This window comes from Canis aureus, chromosome 19 (assembly GCF_053574225.1).
Source record: "Canis aureus isolate CA01 chromosome 19, VMU_Caureus_v.1.0, whole genome shotgun sequence".
In the NCBI taxonomy this organism is placed as follows: Eukaryota; Metazoa; Chordata; class Mammalia; order Carnivora; family Canidae; genus Canis; species Canis aureus.
In genome coordinates, this window is record NC_135629.1 from 41,564,374 (window position 1) to 41,586,371 (window position 21,998).

The 21,998-nt window shown below is 43.5% G+C and overlaps 1 protein-coding gene and 1 pseudogene across 7 annotated transcripts in view; one reads left to right on the plus strand and one right to left on the minus strand.

The window, feature by feature from the left end:
* Positions 1–21,998, plus strand: part of IP6K2 (inositol hexakisphosphate kinase 2) — a 34,355-nt gene that overhangs the window by 2,483 nt on the left and 9,874 nt on the right. For 2 of the 6 annotated variants that reach the window (XM_077858924.1, XM_077858925.1), the window contains exon 2: positions 20,914–21,232. In XM_077858924.1, the coding sequence (XP_077715050.1) occupies positions 21,031–21,232 (202 nt within the window). In that variant the 5' untranslated portion in view covers positions 20,914–21,030. Of the gene's footprint in view, positions 1–13,361; positions 13,394–20,913; positions 21,233–21,998 lie in introns of those variants that run through there. The other 4 variants (XM_077858928.1, XM_077858927.1, XM_077858926.1 and 1 more) reach the window with 3 other exon arrangements.
* Positions 11,026–21,404, minus strand: LOC144290088 (small ribosomal subunit protein uS15 pseudogene; annotated as a pseudogene). The gene is made up of 3 exons (XR_013357933.1): positions 20,650–21,404; positions 19,581–19,676; positions 11,026–11,613 (listed from the first exon to the last, which is right to left on the minus strand). The product of XR_013357933.1 is annotated as a small ribosomal subunit protein uS15 pseudogene (transcript).

Consider the following 21,998-nt stretch of genomic DNA (forward strand, 5'->3'; position numbering starts at 1 on the left):
TCTTTGTGTCTCTCATGAATAAATAAATAAAATCTTAAAAAAAAAAAAAAACCAAACAATGATAATACCTTTTTTCCCCACCTAAACATTTGGTTATGGTCAAATGTCTCTGATTTTCAAATAATTTTTTTTTAAAGATTTCATTTATTCATGAGAGACACAGAGAGAGAGGGAGGGGGGCAGACAGAGAAGCAGGCTCCATGTAGGGAGCCCGATGTGGGACTCAGTCCCCGGACTTCAGGATCACACCCTGGTCCCAAGGCAGGCGCTCACCTGCTGAGCCACCCAGGCGTCTCTCCAATAATATTTTTACAGTTGATTGGTTCATATCAGAATCCAAATAAGTAGTCTGCACATTGCATTTGATTGAGGTATCTCTTTTTCTTAAATTTATATATGCTCATTCTATTTTTCTTGTAGTTTTGTTGCAGCAACTGTCATTTATCTTTAGGATCCCATATGCTGGCTTTTGCTGATCATTTCCTTTACTTGAGACCTTTTGACTATGATGAGTGGATTGAAGGAGGTTGCTCCTGTATATCTTTTCAGTGAAGAAGTTGTGAAAGCTTTGCCAGGGCTCACTCAAGGGATGCCTAGGTGGCTCAGCAGTTGAGCGTGTGCCTTTGGCCCAGGGCATTGTCCCGGAGTCCTGGGATCGAGACTCACATCAGGCTCCTTGCATGGAGGCTGCTTCTCCTCTGCCCATGTCTCTGTCTCTGCCTCTCTCTTTGTGTCTCTCATGAATAAATAAATAAAATCTTAAAAAAAAAAAAAAAAAAAAACGCTCACTCAAAACTGAGCCCCAAATCATGACTCTCTAAAGGCTGTCAGGGACATGAAGTGCCACACAGTACAAGATTCTCCTCCCTCTGTGTCATGTAGTCCAAAGGGTATGAGCCCTAGATTTTCAGTGTGAAACTAGGAGGAGATTCTTACCCATGGCTTCTAGGAGGATGTAGATGTTCTACCTCTTTGTCTTTTTATAGAACTCCCTCTCTTGTGCTGACCTTGCAGCCTGTGAGGCAGTTCACACCTCTGGAGGCCCTGACTCAGTGTTCTTTGCACATTACTCTTAGAGTGCCTTTTGTCTTCCTTTTGTAGGTAATCTCCAACTCTTGTTTTCAGGTAAGTTCACTCAAGCTTCAATTCCATTGCTCCCAACTATCTGCTGAATATTTCTTTTTTTTTTAAATTTTTTTATTTATTTATGATAGAGAGAGAGAGAGAGAGAGAGAGGCAGAGACAGGCAGAGGGAGAAGCAGGCTCCATGCACCGGGAGCCCGACGTGGGATTCGATCCTGGGTCTCCAGGATCGCGCCCTGGGCTAAAGGCAGGCGCTAAACCGCTGCGCCACCCAGGGATCCCAGTCTGCTGAATATTTCTTGAGTGCTTGACCATCCCCTTATATGTTAAGAGTCTGCAGCTCAACTCAGTGTCTTCTGAGTGGTTTCTGACTTCATGAACCAAACATTTTGTTATGACGTGGGAAGGCTCAATATCTGACTCATCCCTCTAATTTGATTCCCCGTATTGGGTTCTGAAGATAGGGTCCATGGGTATGCACACTCCAGTCTGTATGTAGAGTGCAGTGAGAGTTGTGCATTTTTTAGGATAGAGGCCCACAGATGTCTCAGATTCTCCAGGGGGTCAGTAACCCCCAGAAGGATTAAGAACAGTGTGATACACCTGGCCATCTACTAAATCCCGTTTCTCTACTCTTACCCCCCTTCCTCCCTTAATTCCCCTGTGGAAGTTGGGCACCAGGCTCTCTGGGTACATTGGAGAAGGGAGGAGAATTTGTGCCCTCCTGAGTGTGCCACTGAATGTGGGGAGGTCATTCTAGGTGGGACAGGTGTCTAGAGAAGGGGGTCTCAACCTAAGAGCTGTCAGGACTCTTTCCCACTTCCCACCCCAGGGATGAAGTAGGAGAGACCCATGAGAGAAGGAAGCTCATTCTGGAAGAGGCTGAAGAGATCAGCTTGGTCTTGATCCTGATGGTCTCCTAGAGGTTGCAGCTGTTAGGGGTACTCCTGCTATCATCTCCTTCCTTCTGCAAACTCAGGACCGTGAAGGCAGTATTACTGCCGCCTTTTCACCTTTGGTTTTAAAATCTTCAAATAACCAGATAACTAAATTCATGAGCCCACAGTTACCTGGAACAAAACATTTTTATGGTATAAAATGTAATGGAGTAGCTTGAGAGCTTTCTAAGCACTAGCAGTTTTTCTTAGGTTTAAAATTTTTTCTTCTCTCAAACCTCCCTTTTCACATGTGCTTCTTTTTTAAAAAAATATTTATTTGTTTATTTATTTGTTTATTTATTTATTTATGACAGAGAGAGAGAGAGAGAGAGGCAGAGACACAGGAGGAAGGAGAAGCAGGCTCCATGCCAGGAGCCTGATGTGGTACTCCATCCCGGGATTCCAGGATCTCGCCCTCGGCCACCCGATGCCAAACCGTGGAGCCACCCAGGCATCCCCTTCACATGTGCTTCTAATGTGTATAAGAATCGAATCTTTTTGTTTGCTCCTTAAGTAAAAATGTAGACAGAAGACCTCAATAAATGCTGGTTCTTGCTGACACTATCCTTCTACCCATGCCATTGCAGTAGTGACATGCTGGGTGTCTGTGAAACCAGGTTTTCCCTTTTCTCTGCCTGGTTAATTTTCTTCTTTTTTTTTTTTTTTTTTTTAAAGATTTTATTTATGTATTCTTGAGAATATATAGAGAAGAGAGAGAGGCAGAGACACAGGCAGAGGGAGAAGCAGGCTCCACGCAGGGAGCCTGACGCGGGACTCGATCCCGGGTCTCCAGGATCATGCTCTGGGCTGAAGGCGATGCTAAGCCCGCTGAGCCATCCAGGCTGCCTGGTTAATTTTCCCTAGGGAAAATGTCACCACCCTGCCCCACAATCCTTGGTGGCTCACAGACATTACAGGGAAGAGTGAAACAGTGGGTGCAACCTCTATCCTCTGTCCCAGCAATTCTACTTCTAGGAATTTTCCTACAGAAATTCTTCCTCAAGAGTACAAAGACCACTACAAAGACACTCATTGCATTATTATTGTAATAAAATAGCGTCAATAGTGAAGTTAAAAAATAACATTAGGAAACGGGCAGCCCGGGTGGCTCAACGGTTTAGCGCCGCCTTCGGCCCAGGGCATGATCCTAGAGACCTGGGATCAAGGCCCACGTTGGGTTCCCTGCATGGAGCCTGCTTCTCCCTCTGCCTGTGTCTCTGCACCCCGTCCCCCCTCTGTGTCTCTCATGAATAAATAAATAAAATCTTTTAAAAGAATAATACATTAGGATTATGTGAATAACATGCTGCCCTTGAAAGGAAATCTGTACAGAGGTATGGCTAAGGCATATAGTTTAGTGGGGGTAAGTGGCAAAACAGACAAATATTGAATGATCCTACTTGTATGAAAAACCAAGGTAGTATGATTCATAGAGGTAGAAAGTTGAATGGTGGTTGCCAGGGGCTTGGGGGTAGGGAGACTGGGCAGTTATTGTTTAATGAGTACAGAATTTGAGTTTGGGAGGATGAAAAAGTGGTGGAGATGGGTGGTGGTAATTGTTGTACAGTTGTTTTTTTTTTTAAGATTTTATTTATTTATTCTGAGAGAGACAGAGAAAGAAGCAGGCTCCATGCAGGGAGCCCAATGTAGGACTCGATCCCACGACTCCAGGATCAAGCCCTGGGCCAAAGGCAGACGCTAAACCACTGAGCCACCCAGGTGTCCCAATTGTTGCACAGTATTGTGAATGTACTTAGTGCCACTGAACTGTACACCCCAGAATAGTTTAAAAAGGTAACTTTTATGTTGTGTATATTTCATCACAATTTTTTAAAAAGGTGAGAAAAATAAAGCTGGTTTTACTGGGGGGAGAAAAGCAAAACAACACATACAGCCTGATCCTGTTTATGTAAATAGAAAAGCATATGGAAGAAAATCTGCAAACTGAAGAGGCTCCCAAACTAATAATGGTGGTCATTTTATCACGCTTGTAACTAGTTTAAAAACCTGTTTCTTTAAAGGCTAGGCAGGATGTCCCGTGGCACTCCATTCCTCTGCCTGGTGTTAAAGCCTCCTTTCTTCACTCTCCTTCCAGAGGCCATACTGTCTGGTCCCTCCTGTGGCCTCTCCCAGTAGACTCTTTGGAAGAACTGCAGGGCAGTAAGGGGCAGAGGACAGCCTGTGTTTGAAGAGTACATTGCATGCAAGCCAAGCCGGAGGCTAGATGTTTTACTCTTTCCCACCTCAGAGCACCTTTGTTTTTTTGTTTTTTTGTTTTTTTTTTAAGATTTTATTTATTTATTAATGAGAGGGATCCCTGGGTGGCGCAGCGGTTTGGCGCCTGCCTTTGGCCCAGGGCACGATCCTGGAGACCCGGGATCGAATCCCACATTGGACTCCCGGTGCATGGAGCCTGCTTCTCCCTCTGCCTGTGTCTCTGCCTCTCTCTCTCTCTCTCTCTGTGACTATCATAAATAAATAAATAATTAAAAAAAAATATTTATTAATGAGAGACACAGAGAGGCAGAGACACAGGCAGAGGGAGAAGCAGGCTCCCTGCAGGGAGCCCAACATGGGACACGATCCCCTCAGAGCACCTTTGTAAACTGTACTGTGCCTGGTTTACAGATGAAGACAGGCATGAAGAGAAGGCTAAGCACCAGGTATACCCCAAGATAAGGTAGGCCCCAATTTGCCAGGGAGATTTAAATGAATTTTTTTATACAACTCTAAAGTGTATTACATAAACTTAAAGAGATGTACTTGGAAGTTGACTTTCCTATAATACTATTTTTATTTTTATTATTTTTATTTTTTATTTTTTATAATACTATTTTTAATTGCATGTACACAATTATTATCTAAAACAATGTATTCCTTTAGAAGCTATGCTTTTTACCCACATATTTTGTGAATTAGTCCTATTCCAATTTGTCTGCATGCTTCTTTGCTATTCTCATAGCCACATTTGGAGGTGCTCTCCTCCTGAGCACTCTACCTTCACCTCTTAGTGGTAGAGATGTGACATTGTCACTGGAACCTCTACCCCAAGCTGGTTGTAATCTCTTCAGTGTGACCCTGTTACTGTATTGATTTTTTTTTCTATATAACAGCTTTATGGAGTATTGTTCACGTAATATATAATGCATTCCAAAGGACTCCTGTATCTCTCATTTCCATTATAGCCCCCCCTCCACTGGCCCTTTTGTCTTCCTGAAAGTCTTTTCCCCTTGACCTGTGTTAAAGGCCACCACTGTACATGGTTAAGCCCTGGGGATGAAGGGAGGAAGCAAGCTCTTCCTGCTGTTGGTTGTGGTAGTATGCCCCACAGTGAGTTGCCTTGGGACCAGGGAGGATGTAGCACATTACCATTTTGCTATTTTACATGGAAGATTGGGAGCGTTTTTGTGCTTAAAACTGCTGAGATGCCACTTAATTTTTTTTTTTTTAAGATTTTATTTATTTATTCATGGGAGACACAGAGAGAGAGAGGCAGAGACACAGGCAGGGACACAGCAGTCCCACTGGAAATGGGACTCGATCCTGGGTCACCCAATCAGGCCCTGGGCTAAAGGTGGTACTAAACTGCTGAGCCACCTGGGCTGCCCAAGATGCCATTTAATTAAGACTGAAATGGTTGAGAGTATGGTCTCCAGGTCGGAATAGCAAAACCAAGTGGTTAAACAGAAAAAATGTGCCTTTATTTTATTTTAATTAATTTATTTTTAAAAGTTGTATTTATTTATTTATTCATGAGAGACACAGAGAGAGAGAAGCAGAGACATAGGCAGAGGGAGAAGGCAGGCTCTCTGTGGGGAGCCGGATGCGGGACTCTATCACTGGACCCTGGGATCATACCCTGAGCCAAAGGCAGACCGCTCAATCATTGAACCATCCCGGCGTCCCTTGATTTGATTTGATTTGATTTGATTTGATTATTAATTTTTTTAAAAGAAATCTGATAGGTTTCTTTTTTTTTTTTTTAAGATTTTATTTATTTATTCATGAGAGAGAGACAGGCAGAGGGAGAAACAGGCTCCATGTAGGATGCCCGATGTGGGACTTGATCCCGTGTCTCCAGGATCAGGCCCTGGGCTGAAAGCAGTGCTAAACCACTAAGCCACCCACAGGGGCTGCCCCCTTGATTTGATTTTAAATGTTAGTGAAATGTAGCTGTTGCTTATTTTGTCAGTACCTACAGCACCCTGTCCATGGAAAATAGAAATAATAGCTCCAGCACCTTCTCCTGGGACCCTCAGTATACTAAGTCTTTCATCTGTGTCCTTTTTGTTCCTGGGGTGATCTCATCCCATTCTGGACTGAAGAGTTTCAGACTTTGGGTTGTTTCTGAAACCCTTGTGATTTGGAGATGGAGTTCCAGTACCTGCTGTCATAAACTCCTCAGGGCAGTTGGGGTCAGTCTGGGCCTCTTGGGCCTCTTCTGTTTGGTTTCTGTTGTAGAGAATTCACAAAACTTTCTTTGTAATGCTGGGTCTGTTTGCGTGTCTTCACTCTTGTGAATGTATTTAACTGAAAGTCATGATCAAAATGGGAGATCATTTAGTATTACTTGTTCTATGTTTCCATCCACTTATCTTATTTGAGACACTTATACATGATTTAGAAATTTTTTTTTCTTTTAATAAGATGTGTTAGAAATCGGGAAGACAGAACACTTGGCTAGTGCTGCTGTTTCTGCTCCAGGCTTTTCTGTCCCTAGGTGCATACTTCAGAAATGAGAGGCCCCATGGGCTATGTGAGTTCCATCTTACTGCCTTGGGGAAGGTAAAAATCTTGCATCACCTTCAAAGCTTGTTTTGTTTGTTTTGTTTTGTTTTGTTTTCAAAGCTTGTTTTATAAGAATAGTAGTTTTTTGTTTTGTTTTGTTTTGTTTTGTAAGTGTAAAACTAACTCTAGATAGGACTTTTTATCTGGGATTGAGATGCCAGATCTATACAACTTTGGTGTCATTGCTAAGGCTGCAGGAAACATTTGTTTTGGGATTAACATAGCTCCAAGCCTGCCATTTTTCACTCTGATGCCCATTTGTTTAATGTGCTTGAAACTTGGTGTCTGTGGATTGTGCCTTTAGCTCATTCTTCCCCTCTCATGAGCAAGAAGTGATGCTAAATCTCTGTAGGGGTCTCACTTTAGCTTCTTTTACAAGGTGCTCTGTGGAGGTGTGTGGACCAGCACCTGTTGGTTCTCATGCTAAACAGAATCAGACCCTTTCCTTGGGAGATTGCCGAGAGTTATCTCCAGCAAAGAAGGCTAGACAGTGTATTTGACCACAGAATGTATTTTTTTTTTTAAGATTTATTTATTTATGAGAGACAGAGAGAGAGGCAGAGACATAGGCAGAGGGAGAAGCAGGCTCCATGCAGGAAGCCCAATGTGGGACTCGATCTCGGGACTCTAGGATCACACCCCAAGCCAAAGGCGGATATTCAACCACTGAGCCACCCAGCCGTCCCAGAATGTATGTTTTTATGAACTTGAACATGACAGGAAAAACATACACCAATCTTAAACTATTTAATTGAATATTGCCGAGATGATGGTCTTCCTAAATGAGTCAGTTCTTAATGAACATTTTCAAGTTTTCTGCCTTTATGCTCTACTCATGTGAGGCACTGAAAAGTGTCCTTCCGTGAACAGTGTCTGTTCTCTGAGGTGAGTGCCTCGAGGAGAGATAGTGGAGTTGATTGCCAACTCCTTGCTGAGGGTTTGGGTTTTATTGCTCTGTCCTTATCAGAGAGTATGGGAACCCAAGTGTCTTTTCCCCGGGTCCCTTGAGCTGCCCCTGCCTGCCCTTTGTAGTATTTATGCTGGGCCTCATGGAACAGATACAGCAACACCTTCCTGGGGTTGCATGCTTGAGGGCCTTATGGATTGATTAGGATGCTGCACCTCCTTGGAGGCCAGGGTAGGACTGTAAGCCTCAGATGCAGAGGTGCCAAGTGGCAGCTGAAAGTCTCTGGGCTCTGAAAAACTGATGGATGTGGCCAAGAGGTTTAGGGCAGGTGATGGCTGGAAAAAGAGGGGACAGGCTGCTCCTCTTCCAGGAATGATTAATCTTACTCTCAAAACAGTGTTTTTTTTTTTTTTTTTAATACTGGAGGCTCTTTGTATAGTGCCAAAAAAAGGGAACAAAGAGGTAAGATGTCAAAAGTGTCCCATCTGCCTTCCCTCCCAGTCCTCAAATGTGCTCTTGAGTGACTGAAGTCACTGCCCTTCTTAAAAGCTGGGTGATTCCGAAGGAGTCAGTGTATTATGATTTGCTTCATAACTGGATGTGGTTGAATTTTATATCTTTGAAATTTGTAAATTTTTTGTTATGCTTTATTTTGGAAAGAAATCTCAGGACTTCTGGAGGATGACTGGCAAATGGCATAGGGCTGTGACCTGTGCCAGCATCAAGAATTTTCTCACACACATATCATTCTTTTCTGGTTCGTCACAGAGGAACACCTCTGAGTAGTTTGTGATAAAAGCTGCCAGATTGGGGGACACCTGGGTGGGTCAGTCGTTTGAGCACTCTACTCTTGGTTTCAGCTCAGATCATGATCTCTGGGTCATAGGATCAAGCCCCATGTTGGGCTACACACTCAGCAGGAAGTCTGCTTAAGAGTTTCTCTCCCTGTCCTCCTTGCACTCTCTCAAATAATGTTAAAATAATAAATGTTAAAAAAACAAAACTTCCAGATTGATGCTGTGAGCCTGGGCCATTTTGCAGACTCTTGAGGAGAGAGTATTTACCTGAGTGAGGTTTTGCAAGGACTTGGAAGAAATTGCACTCCCTGGAACACAGTACCCGGTGCAGTGCAGGACACACCTTGGTCCCTCCATCAGCAGATACAACACTTGGAGTGCTGGCCTGGGCAGGTCAGGGCTGCCTGGGTTTTGTGGCTGCCCATAAGGACAGAATAATTTTTGGCTCCCTGTGTTTCAGAGAATGAGTTCATGTGTCATCTGGTTTGGGAGCCAACTGAGCGATGAGTAGGGGTAAACATTGACCACATGCAGAAAGCATGTAATCTTGCCTAAAGCCAATGAATGGACCATTACTTGTCGGCACAAGAGAGGAGAGAACTATGACTCAAGGTAGGAAAATCCCTCACAGATTTAGAACTCACAGCAATTTCAGTTGCAGTCTGAAGCAGTCACTTCGGTGTGTTTCTGTTGTGTCTGTTTCCTACACGGTGGTGTGGGGAGTCATAGACTGCACCAAGGAGAAGACTGGAGATGGAGAATAACCCTTGAAAGAGGAGTAATGGTCTTTTTAAGGAGGACTGAAAATTCTTGGTGTGTGTATGAAATGCATTTAATTCTTTATAAGAAATGTGATATTCTGATAAAGAGAACATGTGACACTTTAGAATTAATAATTTTAATTTCCCTGAAGCAGCAGTGCTATGGTTTTACTAGAAAAAGCTTTTTAAGTTGCTAAAACTTTGTAATTCTAGCAGTGTAACTCTGATGAACATACTTCTAGGTAGGCTTAAAGCTCCTTCTCATCTCCTTCCATCTTGGGACATGCTAGTCTTTCATTCCAGAAATCTGATCTGAGGCAGAGAGATAGGGCAGCTTGGTTGTGCTGGTGGTTCTAGAGAGATGAAGCATCTGAGAGGCTATTTCCCTTACAGAAGAGCTTATCTGGATTTTTAAAAAATATTTTATTTATTCATGAGAGGCACAGAGACATAGGCAGAGGGAAAAGCAGGCTCCATGCATGGAGCCCGATGTAGAACTCAATCCTGGGACTCCAGGATCACGCCCTAGGCTGAAGGCAGGCCCTAAACCGCTGAGCCACCCAGGTGTCCTGCTTATTTGGATTGATTGATTGATTTTTATTTAACTTTTTAAAAGATTTTTTTTTAACTTTTTAAAAGATTTTTATTTGTTTTTTCATGACAGAGAGAGAGAGAGAAGCAGAGAGAGAAGCAGGCTCCATGCAGGGAGCCTGACATGGGACTCCATCCCGGGTCTCCAGGATCACACTGGGGGCTGAAGGCAGCGCTAAATCGCTGGGCCACTGGGGCTGTCCATATCTGGATTTTTTTTAACAGAATCTGTCATTTTATTTGTCCCTCAGCATTAGGGGAATCTGCCGTATTGTGGCTTTAGTGAAATAATTCCACGTACAACTTACAGCTTTTCCTTTATTAAAACTAGAATAAAATGTTAATGAGGGAGAAAACGAATACCTAGTGTTGGATCTCAGGCATCTGTGTCAAGTCAGTGCAGAGCTTCTGTGCCTTATCTCCCTGGCTCTGCTGCTTTGGTATGGTGGTAGGGGGCCGTGTGTGTGGGGGTGGACGGACACCCTGCAAGCCAGCCAGGCTGCAGCTCCTTTGAAGTTAGGACTATGATTCCAGCCATCCTCAGCAGTAACTCTTCCATCACTTGTTTTCTGTGTTGAAGTCTACCTGTTATGGTGCCCTCCTGGGGCCTCAGTACTTCCATCCATTAGGAAGGTAAATCGAGGGGTGTTGTAAGAGCATGGGTGTCACAGAATAGACTAAGTACTCCCTAAGCAGTGGTTCTGGTCTCTGGTATGGTTGTATCCCATTGTCGTTGAACCTTGAGGAGTTGGTCAGTTCCTCATCCGGTCTTCCAGTGCCTTAGACATACCTTAGGGGCAGGATGTGTTTGGGTTGTTCTCCTTACTTGTTTACATGTGGTCCATCTTCCAGGGTCTCCATCATGGATTAGAGCTTTGAGCACGGTATGGGCTAGGGCAGTGTTTTTGTTTTTGTTTTTGTGGATGAGCTTAAAACTTTCAAGAGCTGAACAACTGAATGTTTTTTCCTGTTTTAGTCTCCGTGAATTCTTTTATTTTTCCCTCTAATATTTTCCATCCCTATTATAAAAGTAACATATGCTCTGAGTTTGAGAATATTTCAAGAAGTTTGGTATATATATATAGACAATTTGAAGAGAAGGGAATAACGATCTTACCACTTGGCATAGGGCAGATGCAAGTTTTGTGCTGTCTCAAGTTTATATAACATAAATATATATATATTATTTATTTATTTATTTATTTATTTATTTATTTTTATTTTTTGCTTCTAGTGGACAATGATTTTATTGCTTGAGTACATAGCCAAATTTATGTGACCAGGGTAGAGGCTGTGGATGACTCATATTTCCAGTTGAGGGGGGAGGACTCGTTTGGTCTTAGAATATCGAGCCAATTGGTGAATACGGCTCTCAATCAGAATCCATCGGAATTTGGCATCCTTATCCTTTCTGTTCCTCTCAAGATGCTTTCGAACAGCAACAGCTAATCAAATGGTACAAATCCTCAGGGAGATCAGGTGCAAGTCCCTTGGACTTAAGAATTCTCAAGATTTTATTGCCTGTCATAGAACGTACTTGTGCAACACCATGGGAGTCTCTCAGGATCACACTGATCTGCGAGGGAGTCAGACCCTTCTTGGCCAGTTTGTAGATTTGCTCCTTCACTTCATCGGACGTCAGCTTCAGCCAGGTGGGGACGCTGTGGCTGTAGGGCAGAGCCGACTGGGACTCCCTTCCTGGGAGCGTGCATGCGACCCATGATGGCGGTGATCAGGCCATATATGATCTATTTATATAAATATATAATTACAACTGCCTTCTTTAAACAGAAGAGTTTACAATGATGAAAACAAGTAGGTGAGAAAGTGACTGTTTAGAACGAAAAAAGAAATCAGAAGTTCACATTTCAAAAAGCAGACAAATACGACAGCCTGCAGTACCTTTTCCCCTACATTTTGGGGCAGCATTTTTTTTTTTACTTTTTTTTATTTATTTATGATAGTCACACAGAGAGAGAGAGAGAGAGGCAGAGACACAGGCAGAGGGAGAAGCAGGCTCCAGGCACCGGGAGCCCGACGTGGGATTCGATCCCGGGTCTCCAGGATCGCGCCTGGGCCAAAGGCAGGCGCCAAACCGCTGCGCCACCCAGGGATCCCCTTGGGGCAGCATTTTGACTTCCTCTTCTGTGACAACGATATTCTATGTTTCTTTTTTTTTTTTTTTTTTTTAAGATTTTATTTATTTATTCATGAGAGACACACAGAGAGAGGCAGAGACACAGGCAGAGGGAGAAGCAGGCTCCATGCAGGGAGCCCGACATGGGACTCGATCCCAGGTCTCCAGGATCACGCACTGGGCTGAAGGCAGGCGCTCAACCGCCGAGCCACCCAGGGATTCCCATATTCTATGTTTCTATAGAAAGGACACACAGTTGCTCCCCTAGGTTAATGCCCATCTGCTTCCAATTACTGACAACTTATAACACTTTATTTTAGTTCACAATTCATCATATTCCGTGTCAATTTTTAGGATTGTTGTCAAATTTGGGAAACCTGTATCAAATTTCTTTCTCATATGTGAGCTGGGAGACTTCAAGGCATTCACTATTTTTAATGTAATGACTACAGGGCTTTGGAAGGGGGCGAACAATGAGTAGCTGGTACTTTTTTTATTTTTTGTGTGGGGTAAAATATACATAACATGAAGTTTACCATTTAACCATTTTTAAGTGTATGATTCAATGGCATAGCTGGTACTTTTTGCTAGTCTTTTCCTCTGTAATTCTTTGGACCTAGGTCAGACATTATAGATTATACAATTTTATATCTGCTTTTTTCACCTAAAAGAGGATATCTTAAGCATTTTCTCAAATGTTTTAAAATCAGGGGATCCCTGGGTGGCGCAGCGGTTTGGCGCCTGCCTTTGGCCCAGGGAGCGATCCTGGAGACCTGGGATTGAATCCCACGTCGGGCTCCCAGTGCATGGAGCCTGCTTCTCCCTCTGCCTGTGTCTCTGCCTCTCTCTCTCTCTCTCTCTCTGTGTGACTATCATAAATAAATAAAAATTTTTAAAAAATGTTTTAAAATCATAAAATTGATAAGCAAACTTTTCATAATATCCTGATAGCCCATCATGCACTCTTGTATTGCTAGACGTGAAAGTAAGTGCATTCATAATGGAGTATAAGAGATGTCTTGATGCGGTGGGGAAGTGCCTGGCTGGCTTAGTCCGTGGAGTACGTGACTCTTGATCTCAGGGTTGTGAGTTTGAGCCCCACATCAGGTGTATAGAGTACTTAAAAATAAAATCTTTTTTAAAAAAGGGGAGATGTCCTGATGGGGCTTAATCTTGTAGCAAGCACGGTGTGGGAGTTTTCCTGAAGTTGGTGGTAGTTTGATGCCCTGTACCCAGATGGGTCAGTCTGGTCAGCCCTTATCCTTGGTACATCTCACAAGGCAAACATTGATAGCTTTCCTCTTCCTTCCTGGCTTTATTTTGCTAAAACTCCTTTTTATATATTCATTTTGTTACCAGGAATTGTGCCTCATCTGTTACCGAGCTTCCAGGTAAGTTCAAGTCACGCTGGGAATGATTTTCCTTCTGCATTGTCTTGCTAAGAACTCATTTAAAGCTGGAGGGCAGGGCAGTCCTGGTGGCTCAGGTGGCTCAGCGGTTTGGCACCGCCTTCAGCCCAGGGTGTGATCCTGGAGACCCAGGATCGAGTCTCGCGTCAGGCTCCCTGCATGGAGCCTGCTTCTCCCTCTGCCTGTGTCTCTGCTTCTCTCCCTCTCTCTGTGTGTGTCTCTTATGAATAAATAAATAAAATCTTAAAAAAAAAAAAATAAGGCTGGATGGCAGACCCACCAGCATTGCTGAAGAAGGCCTTCAGCAGAGACTTAGAACCAACACGTGGCCTTTCTTTGTTTTGCCTGCAAAAGATGCGGATAATTATCTTTTAATGATAACTTTGCAACTTGAAAACCTTGGGTCTTTGGGATGAGAACTCAATACCAAAACAGAATTTCTGAATGCTAGTTAGTATATTTGATTTTTGTTTTGTTTTTGATTTTTTAAAGATTTTTATTTATTTATTCATGAGAGACACACAGATAGAAGCAGAGACAGGCAGAGGAAGAAGCAGGCTCTTGATGTGGGACTTGATCCCAGGACCCTGGGATGACGTCCTGAGCCAAAGGCAGACACTCAACCACTGAGCCAGGCATCCCTAGTATGTTTGTGTTAAACTATGATAGAATTTTAATCTTCTTGAGGCTGCATTTATTTATTTTTTTAAAGATTTTTTTTATTTATTCATGAGAGACACAGAGAGAGAGAGAGAGAGGCAGAGACACAGGCAGAGGGAGAAGCAGGCTCCATGCTGGGAGCCCGACGTGGGACTTGATCCCAGGACCCCAGGATCACACCCTAGGACAAAGGCAGGCGCTGAACCGCTGAGCCACCCAGTGATCCCCATTTTCCTTTTTTAAGTAATCTCTACACCTAATGTGGGGTGCGAATTTACAACCCTGAGATCAAGAGTCCCGAGCTCTACCGACTGAGCCAGCCAGGTGCCCTGAGGCCACACTTTTAAAGTTTATTCTTGAATGACCATTCTTTTTTTTACAAGATTTTATTTATTTATTCACGAGAGACACACACAGAGAGAGGCAGAGACACAGGCAAAGGGAGATGCAGGCTCCATGCAGGGAGCCCAACATGGGACTTGATCCCAGGTCTCCAGGATCATGCCCTGGGCGGAAGGCGGCACTAAACCGCTGGGCCACTGGGGCTGCCCATGACCATTCTTTTCTTGCCTGATTTTCCATAAGAGGGAATTTTCCAAGAGATTGATTGTCATTACATTAAGAGCTTAAGCTTTGTTTACATGAAATGTTTCCATACCACCTGGTCCCAGATGAGTGTTCAGGTACAGGGTCCTTCATTTATACTCCACAGGTAATGCAGACTTGATAGATGGGGAATTATAAATGCAAAATACATTTTGTAAAGTGTGTTGCATACCTCATTTTTAAAAATTTATTTATTTATTTTTCATACCTCATTTTAATAATCGTACTCACTATGATTGGTGAGGGTTTGGATAATTGCGGTGGGTGCCTTTTGAGTTCTTTGTTGATCTGTGTGCAGAAAGTGTTCATGACGTAGTAGTGATTTGAGGCACATCCTATGAAGTGCCTACTCTGTGCTAGTGTTCTTCTGGACTCTGGAGACTCAGTAGTAAACAGAACAGTCAGAAATCTCTGACTTTATGGACTTTGTTTTCTGGTGGAGTCAGGATGGGGGATACAAAAAATAAGACAAATAAGAAAACATAGTAGTAGTAAAAAAAACATAGTATATTAGATGGTGGTGATAAGTACTAAAGAGAAATAAAGCAGGTTGTATAAGGGAGTGTGGACAGGAAGATATGGCACTTTCAGATGGGGTAGCTACGGAAGACCTTATTAAAGAAGGGGCATTTGCATAAAGAGCTGAAGGAGGTAAGCTTGTGAGTGGAGGGAATACCTGGGGGAAGAGGTATACCAAGCAGAGAAGATGGCAGTGCAAAGGCCCTGAGGTAGTTGTATTCCAGGCATGTTTGAAAAATAACAAGGAAGCTAGTATAATAACAGATTTGATGCTATTGATGAATGTTTTACAGAAAAGTTTTTTTTGGTTTATGCTTCTGTTCTGCTTGTTTGTGTGTAAAGGATGCTTTTGCTTTGACTTTACAAGAATTGAAAAAGATAACTATGCAACTGGTAGAAGTCTGCTAGTATTAAGACCTTGATGAAATTGGGCTTTCAAAGTGAGCAAATGGTTTTAGGTTTAGCAGTGGGTGTCATGGATTTATGAGGGAAAACGTGGCTGTCCCTGAAAGTCTGTACCATCTGGGAATGCCTGCACAAAAGGATGGGGGAGTCCTTACTTTGACCAAGATGGTGACCCGGGCATCTTGGCAGGAGTGACTCAAGGTGCTCAGTGTGTGGCAAATGAGCCCAGTTAGAATGGCTGGTAAAGTAAATCTCAACCAAAGCGTTTACATATAGAAGCTATTTGACACCTAATATGATCTTTTTAAGTATAATTTTTCCTGATTAAAATAATATGTACTTATGAAAATTTGGTAAATTAAAAAGTATAAGAAAAATTTAATTCCTCAAATGAAGTATGTTATATACAATAAGACTCCTCAATTTTAAGTCTAATTTGATGAATTTTGACAAATTTATGTAGTCCTATAATTACCATCCTAGTCACAGTGTAGAACATTTTCATTACTCCTAAAAGTTCTTAGTCTTCTTTGCAGTCAATTCTATTCCCCTACCTCTGCAGCTATTTGTCTACTTTCTAGAGTTCTGCTTTTTCTATAATTTCATATAAATGGAATCATATAGCATATAATCTTTTGTGATTGGCTTTTTTCATTTATAATGCTTTTATGATGAATCTTTGTTGTTGTATGTATCAATATATCCCTTTTTATTGCTGAATAATATTCCATTATATGGATATATCATAGTTCGTTTATTCATTCACCTTTTCTTTTCTTTTTTTCATTCACCCATTTGATGGATGTTTGGGTTTCCACCTTTTGGCTATTGTAAATAGTATCTCTATGATGTACAGATCTGTGTAGATGTTTTCATTTGTTTTAGGCAAATACATATGAATAGGAGTATTGGGTCATAAAATAAGTATATGTTTAACTTTCTAAGAAACTGCCAAACTGTTTTCCAAAGTGGCTATACCACTTTTTGCATTCCTACAACAGTATTTAAGAGTTCCAGTGACTGACCCTGGTGGTGTAGTCATGGGTTGTGTGCAGATACCTTATGGTGGTGGCTCTGGGGCTCGTGGAGAGGAGGTGTGAATGATGAGTGTTGTTTTTCCACCATCAGGCTGGTGTGCCTCACACCCCACCCCCTGTGACTATCCAACCCTGGGGTTTTTCTAGAGGCAAAGTTAAGTGGCCCCAGCAGACTCCATTTGTAACCTCATTAGCTAAATTCTAGGCGTGTGAGCTAAGGGCTCAGGGGTTTTCATGAGTCATAGTTGTTTTATTTGCAATATTTTATTTTTAAATTTTTAAAAAAGATTGTATTATTAGAGTTAAGAGAGAACATGAAGGGGGAGCGCACAGCAGAGCACCAGACATAGGGCTCCATTCCAGGACCCTGGGGATCATAAGTGGGCCAGAGGCGGATGCTTAACCAACTGAGCCACCCAGGCATCCTTATTTACAATATTTTTTATTTATTTATTTATTTATTTTTTAAAGATTTTACTTATTTATTCATGAGAGATACAGAGAGAGAGAGAGACAGGCAGAGGGAGAAGCAGGCTCCATGCAGGGAGCCTGACGTGGGACTCGAACCGGGGTCTCCAGGATCACACCCTGGGCTGAAGGCAGGCGCTAAACCGCCGAGCCACCCGGGCTGCCCCTATTTACAATATTTTAGAAGCTAAGAAATTAAGGCATTGTTTCCAGCAGATCCTTAAACCAGATTAATAGATTTAAGGGGATGGGCTGCAAAGGAAATCTATGTCCTGTCCTAGGATGTATTATGTTCTGCTTTCCTTCCTTGTTTATCGTTTCATGGACCAATATGAGGCAGTGTGGAAAACTAAATTTAGATGCTAAATCTGAGGGCAGTATTTTATGGTTATTCCCTCCCTAGTCACAGGGTCCACACATTTTGCATGGACTTCTCAGTAACCACTAAAACTCTAGGACTCCTGGGAAACTGGGCCTTAGACAAACTGAGACATTTAAAAATCCCTCTGCTAAAACCATATGTGGAACAGAAAGTAGCAGGTGAAAAAGAGCAGGTGTTTTGGACACTTTTCTTTCTTATGGCCAGGTTGAGGCCACTAGAGTGGGAGCCGATCTGATCTGTGTAATCTTTGGGAAGTTTGATCATTCATTTTTCCACAGAGATGGGGCAAGCTCCACTTCTTCATCCACAACCCCAAATATTATAAATATGTGGTATAGTGAAGCCATATACTTATGCTCATGTTGAGAGACTAAACATAATTGAAATAAAAAGGATGCCTGGGTGGCTCAGTGGTTGAGTGCCTGCCTTCAGCCTAGGGCATGATCCTGGAGTTCTGGGATGGAGTCCCACATCGGACTCCCTGCGTGGAGCCTGCTTCTCTGTCTGCCTGTGTCTCTGCCTGTCTTTCTCTCTGTGCCTCTCATGAATAAATAAATAAAATCTTTTAAAAAATCATTGAAATAAAAGAATCACAAAACAGGACTTATTATTTGCAATGCAATGATATTTACTGTTTTTTCCTTTTTGGTTAAAACAAACTACTGGTTACCACTCACTAATTGCATTATACCACCCACACAAGGGCTACTCCAGGTCTGTGTTCTCTGTTTTACAAACCAGAAAACTGGAACCCAGAGGGAGCCAGGGACTTGGAGACTTTCTCCAAACAATCAAGTGGCTGAACTGGGACTAGAATCTGGCTTCACCTCACTACTGGGTAATCAGTTGTCTCCCTAACTTCGCTTCATTTTTGGGAGTTTCCTCTGTCATCAGCCTGGGTCAGGCGAGGATTAGCCTTATTTTTCTTGCCTCTCTACCCAAGATGATGATTATTCTCTAGGGAGCAATGTTCTGTGGACTGCCAGAGTTGAGTGCTGGGGGGCAGGGTGGCAAGGTGCCACATCATACCCAGCAGCTAATGAATACACTGAGGACCTGGAAAGAGGAGATAGAGACACTCACCTGGCCTTTTGGCCTCCAGCCACACCCATGCACCATACACTAGAGTTGCCATGAGGGACCAATTTTTGTTGTAGATTTACCATCCCTAGATGGGAAAGAGATTTTTATTTTTCTACTTAATTGAATACATTTAAGGAATCTTGAACAGAGTTGGATTTGGATTCACTTTGGTGTTAGCATTACTCTGGTAACAAAAGCAGTTTATACTTTAATGAAAGGTTTGGATTGTGATTCTAAAGCCTGGACCATGGGAAGTGTTTTGTGTTTGTGCATTGACAATTTAATAATTATGGTACCTGGTTTGTGCTTGGGTACTGGCAGACCGTCTAAGTCAGTACAGTAGCTTTCTTTTGGTATTGCTTTTACTCCAGAGGTTTCTTTAGTGCATTAGTATGAACTGGTCTGTAGACCCTAAGAAAGGGCTCAAGTGGCCAAGTATCTCAGAGCTCCACCTTCTGGAGAGAGTCTGGAATGACTGGACTGTACTCCTTGGAGCTTACAACCCTGCTCAGCACATTCCCTCCTGAGGGCTTCTCTGATGAGAAGGTGGTGCCAGGACCTTTGGTTTTCGTCTCTTTGCATATAGGAAAGCTTATGGATTCCTAATCCTCAAGTCCTGTTGGCCTACAGTTGGATCTCTCTAAAAAGAGATTAACAACCAATTTAAACTCTTTAAGGGAGGCTATATTATAAACAGAAAATATACATGGTGAAGGCACTTTCACAATAGGCTAAATGTCCCTTGTTCATAGGAAGAGCGCTGTATCAAGGAATTAGTGCCAAAGACCCTGAGACCTAGAGGTGTCCCTAGGAGGGCATCCAACAGATTGAGGTTCATTTGAGAGCTGTGGCTTATTGTCCCTGGCCCTGGAAGAGTTTCCTCACCTCCCCAAATCAGCTTCATTGTTTGCAACAGAGAGGATACTGTCTTCCTCCCAGAAAATATCCCAAGGACCAAATGAGGTAAGTTTCTGTAATGAACCTAGCATGTAATAGGTGCTTTACTCACTTTAGAGGACGTGGGCACATCTTCAGCAGACCTGTTCTCACCACCAGCATGTCAGTTGGGGTACATGGGGGACTCTTCCAGTTCCCATTAAGAACCCTGTACAGATAATGAAATGTCCAACACCCGTCAGTAGTGCTAGTAGCCCCTGTGTAGTTTGTAAATTATAGACAGAAAACAGAGAACTAGCTTGACATGCTTTGAAATGGTTAACAGTTGCATTGAGGTTGCTTTGCTGAGATGTGGGGTGCTTAGAGATGCGAAGTCAGGTCTAAGGCCCTAAACCTCAGGCCCTGATTACCCCAGGAGTGCAGCTTTGGTTTAAAGGTGTGCCCCAGCTTTTGGAGATCAGGATAGAACTGATAAAAATAGTCACTGACCTAGAACACCATGTATCTTTTTAAATGGAGTTAGCCAGCGTTGATCAGTTGTTTTTAGATACAGACGTTAATCATTAAAGCTAGGCCCAAGCTCTGCTGCTAATAAGGTTAATGGGGCTTGTCTTTGGCTTTAGGGTTGGGGGGGGCACTCTGGGGGAGTAAATCTTACCAGATGGTGAGTAAGCAGGTTTTCCCTTTAACTGCATTTTATAAAAACATAATTAATGACTAAGAATTAGCCGTAATGTAAACTATGATGATGAATCAATGTAGGTTCATCACAGTTTGTAAGAAACCTACCACTCTGATGAGGGATATTGATAACGGAGAAGTCAATGCATGTGTGGGGGCAGATGGTTATGTGAGCAATTATCTCCGTCTAATTTTAGTGAACCTTAAACTACTCTAAAACATGGAGTATTAAAAATGTGTATGTATGGGGGCTCCTGGGTAGTTCAGTCGCTTAAGCATCTGCCTTCTGCTTGGGTCGTGATCCCTGGGTCCTGGGATCCAGTTCGCCATTTGGCTTCCTGCTCAGCGGGGAGGGAGCCTGCTTCTCCCCTACCCCTAGCCCTACCTACCTCGTGCGCTCGCTCTCGCTCAAAATATTTTAAAAAATGTATGAAGTCAACAATCTTACTAGAAAATGGCAAGATTTAATCTGAATTATTAGGTTTGAAATGGAACTTTACCTTATCGTTGCTTTGCATTTTTCCCGCCTAGTGGAGGGCACTGGCTGTTTTCGGAACACCTGGGGCCAGTCCCTGCTTGTCGGAATCTGGCCCCGCCCGGCAGTAGCTCCGGCTGTTTGTTTCTGCGGGAGGAGGCGGAGCCGGAGTGGACGGCGTGGGCGGAGCCCCGCCTAAGAACTGGCTGTTTGTCTCTGCTGGAGAAATGCTCGCGGCTTTAAGACGGTTCCCAGGCCGCTTCCAATGCCAGTGTCTCTTTGCTTCCAGCAGAGCGTCCTGTCCCGCGCAACCGAGGACCTGAGGCCAGACGGACGACAGACGGAGGACGCGCTGGCCGCTGGACCCCGCCGCCTCCCCTTTCTCCCTGCCGCCTGCGCCTGGAGGATGAGCCCAGCCTTCAGGGCCATGGACGTGGAGCCCCGCACTAAGGGCGTCCTGCTGGAGCCCTTTGTCCATCAGGTTGGGGGGCACTCATGCGTGCTCCGCTTCAACGAGACGACTCTATGCAAGCCCCTGGTTCCGAGAGAGCACCAGTTCTACGAGACTCTCCCAGCCGAGATGCGCAAATTCACTCCCCAGTACAAAGGTGAGCCCCCGCTACCATAGGGGTCGCCAGCGCCTGGCGCCAGGAGAGATGAGAGGCGGCGCAGCCGTGGAAGGCCCGGGCAGCCATCCCGGGAGCCCTCACCCCTCCCCACACTCTGTGTTTTCCCTCCTCCTCTTGGCCCTCAGCCCAGCACCTCACACCCTCAGTTTGCAAGGCCTGGTAAGATTGCTCAATTGTTTTGTTTTGTGGATTTGTTTTGAGTTTATTTTTGGTGGAAGTATAGTTGTGTTTTATGTTCAGGTGTCTCTTGATCACAGTAACCCATAGCCCCCCCTGGGGGAACAGCGGGGGAAGACTTTGGGAGGATTTTACCCAGAATCCTTGCGGCCTGCTTTTTGTCCTCCAGGAAACCAGAAGCCCTGGTGATTAGGTAGGCTGGGAGCAGCGTTGAGTCAGATGGAATGCAGGAGTGGGAGGCCTGTGCTGATTAGCTGAAGCCCTTTGCTATTACGGAATGTCCCCGAAATTGCGATGTTATGGCAACCCTTTGATTCACATATGGTGACTCTTTCTTTTTATACTGCATTTTTGGGGTGACATCAGCAGCCACCAGCGTAATGTGGTCTTTCCTGGGGAAGGGGGATATTTTGTAAATCAAAGAATCCATTAAGGAAATTAAATTTACATTGCTTGATTATACAAAAGACTCTTGAACAACCTAGGTTCTTCTGGGACTGTTGAAACATGCTCTTTGAAGACAGAATGTACTGGGCGCCTCTCTCTGTACTCTGAATATGCATGTGTG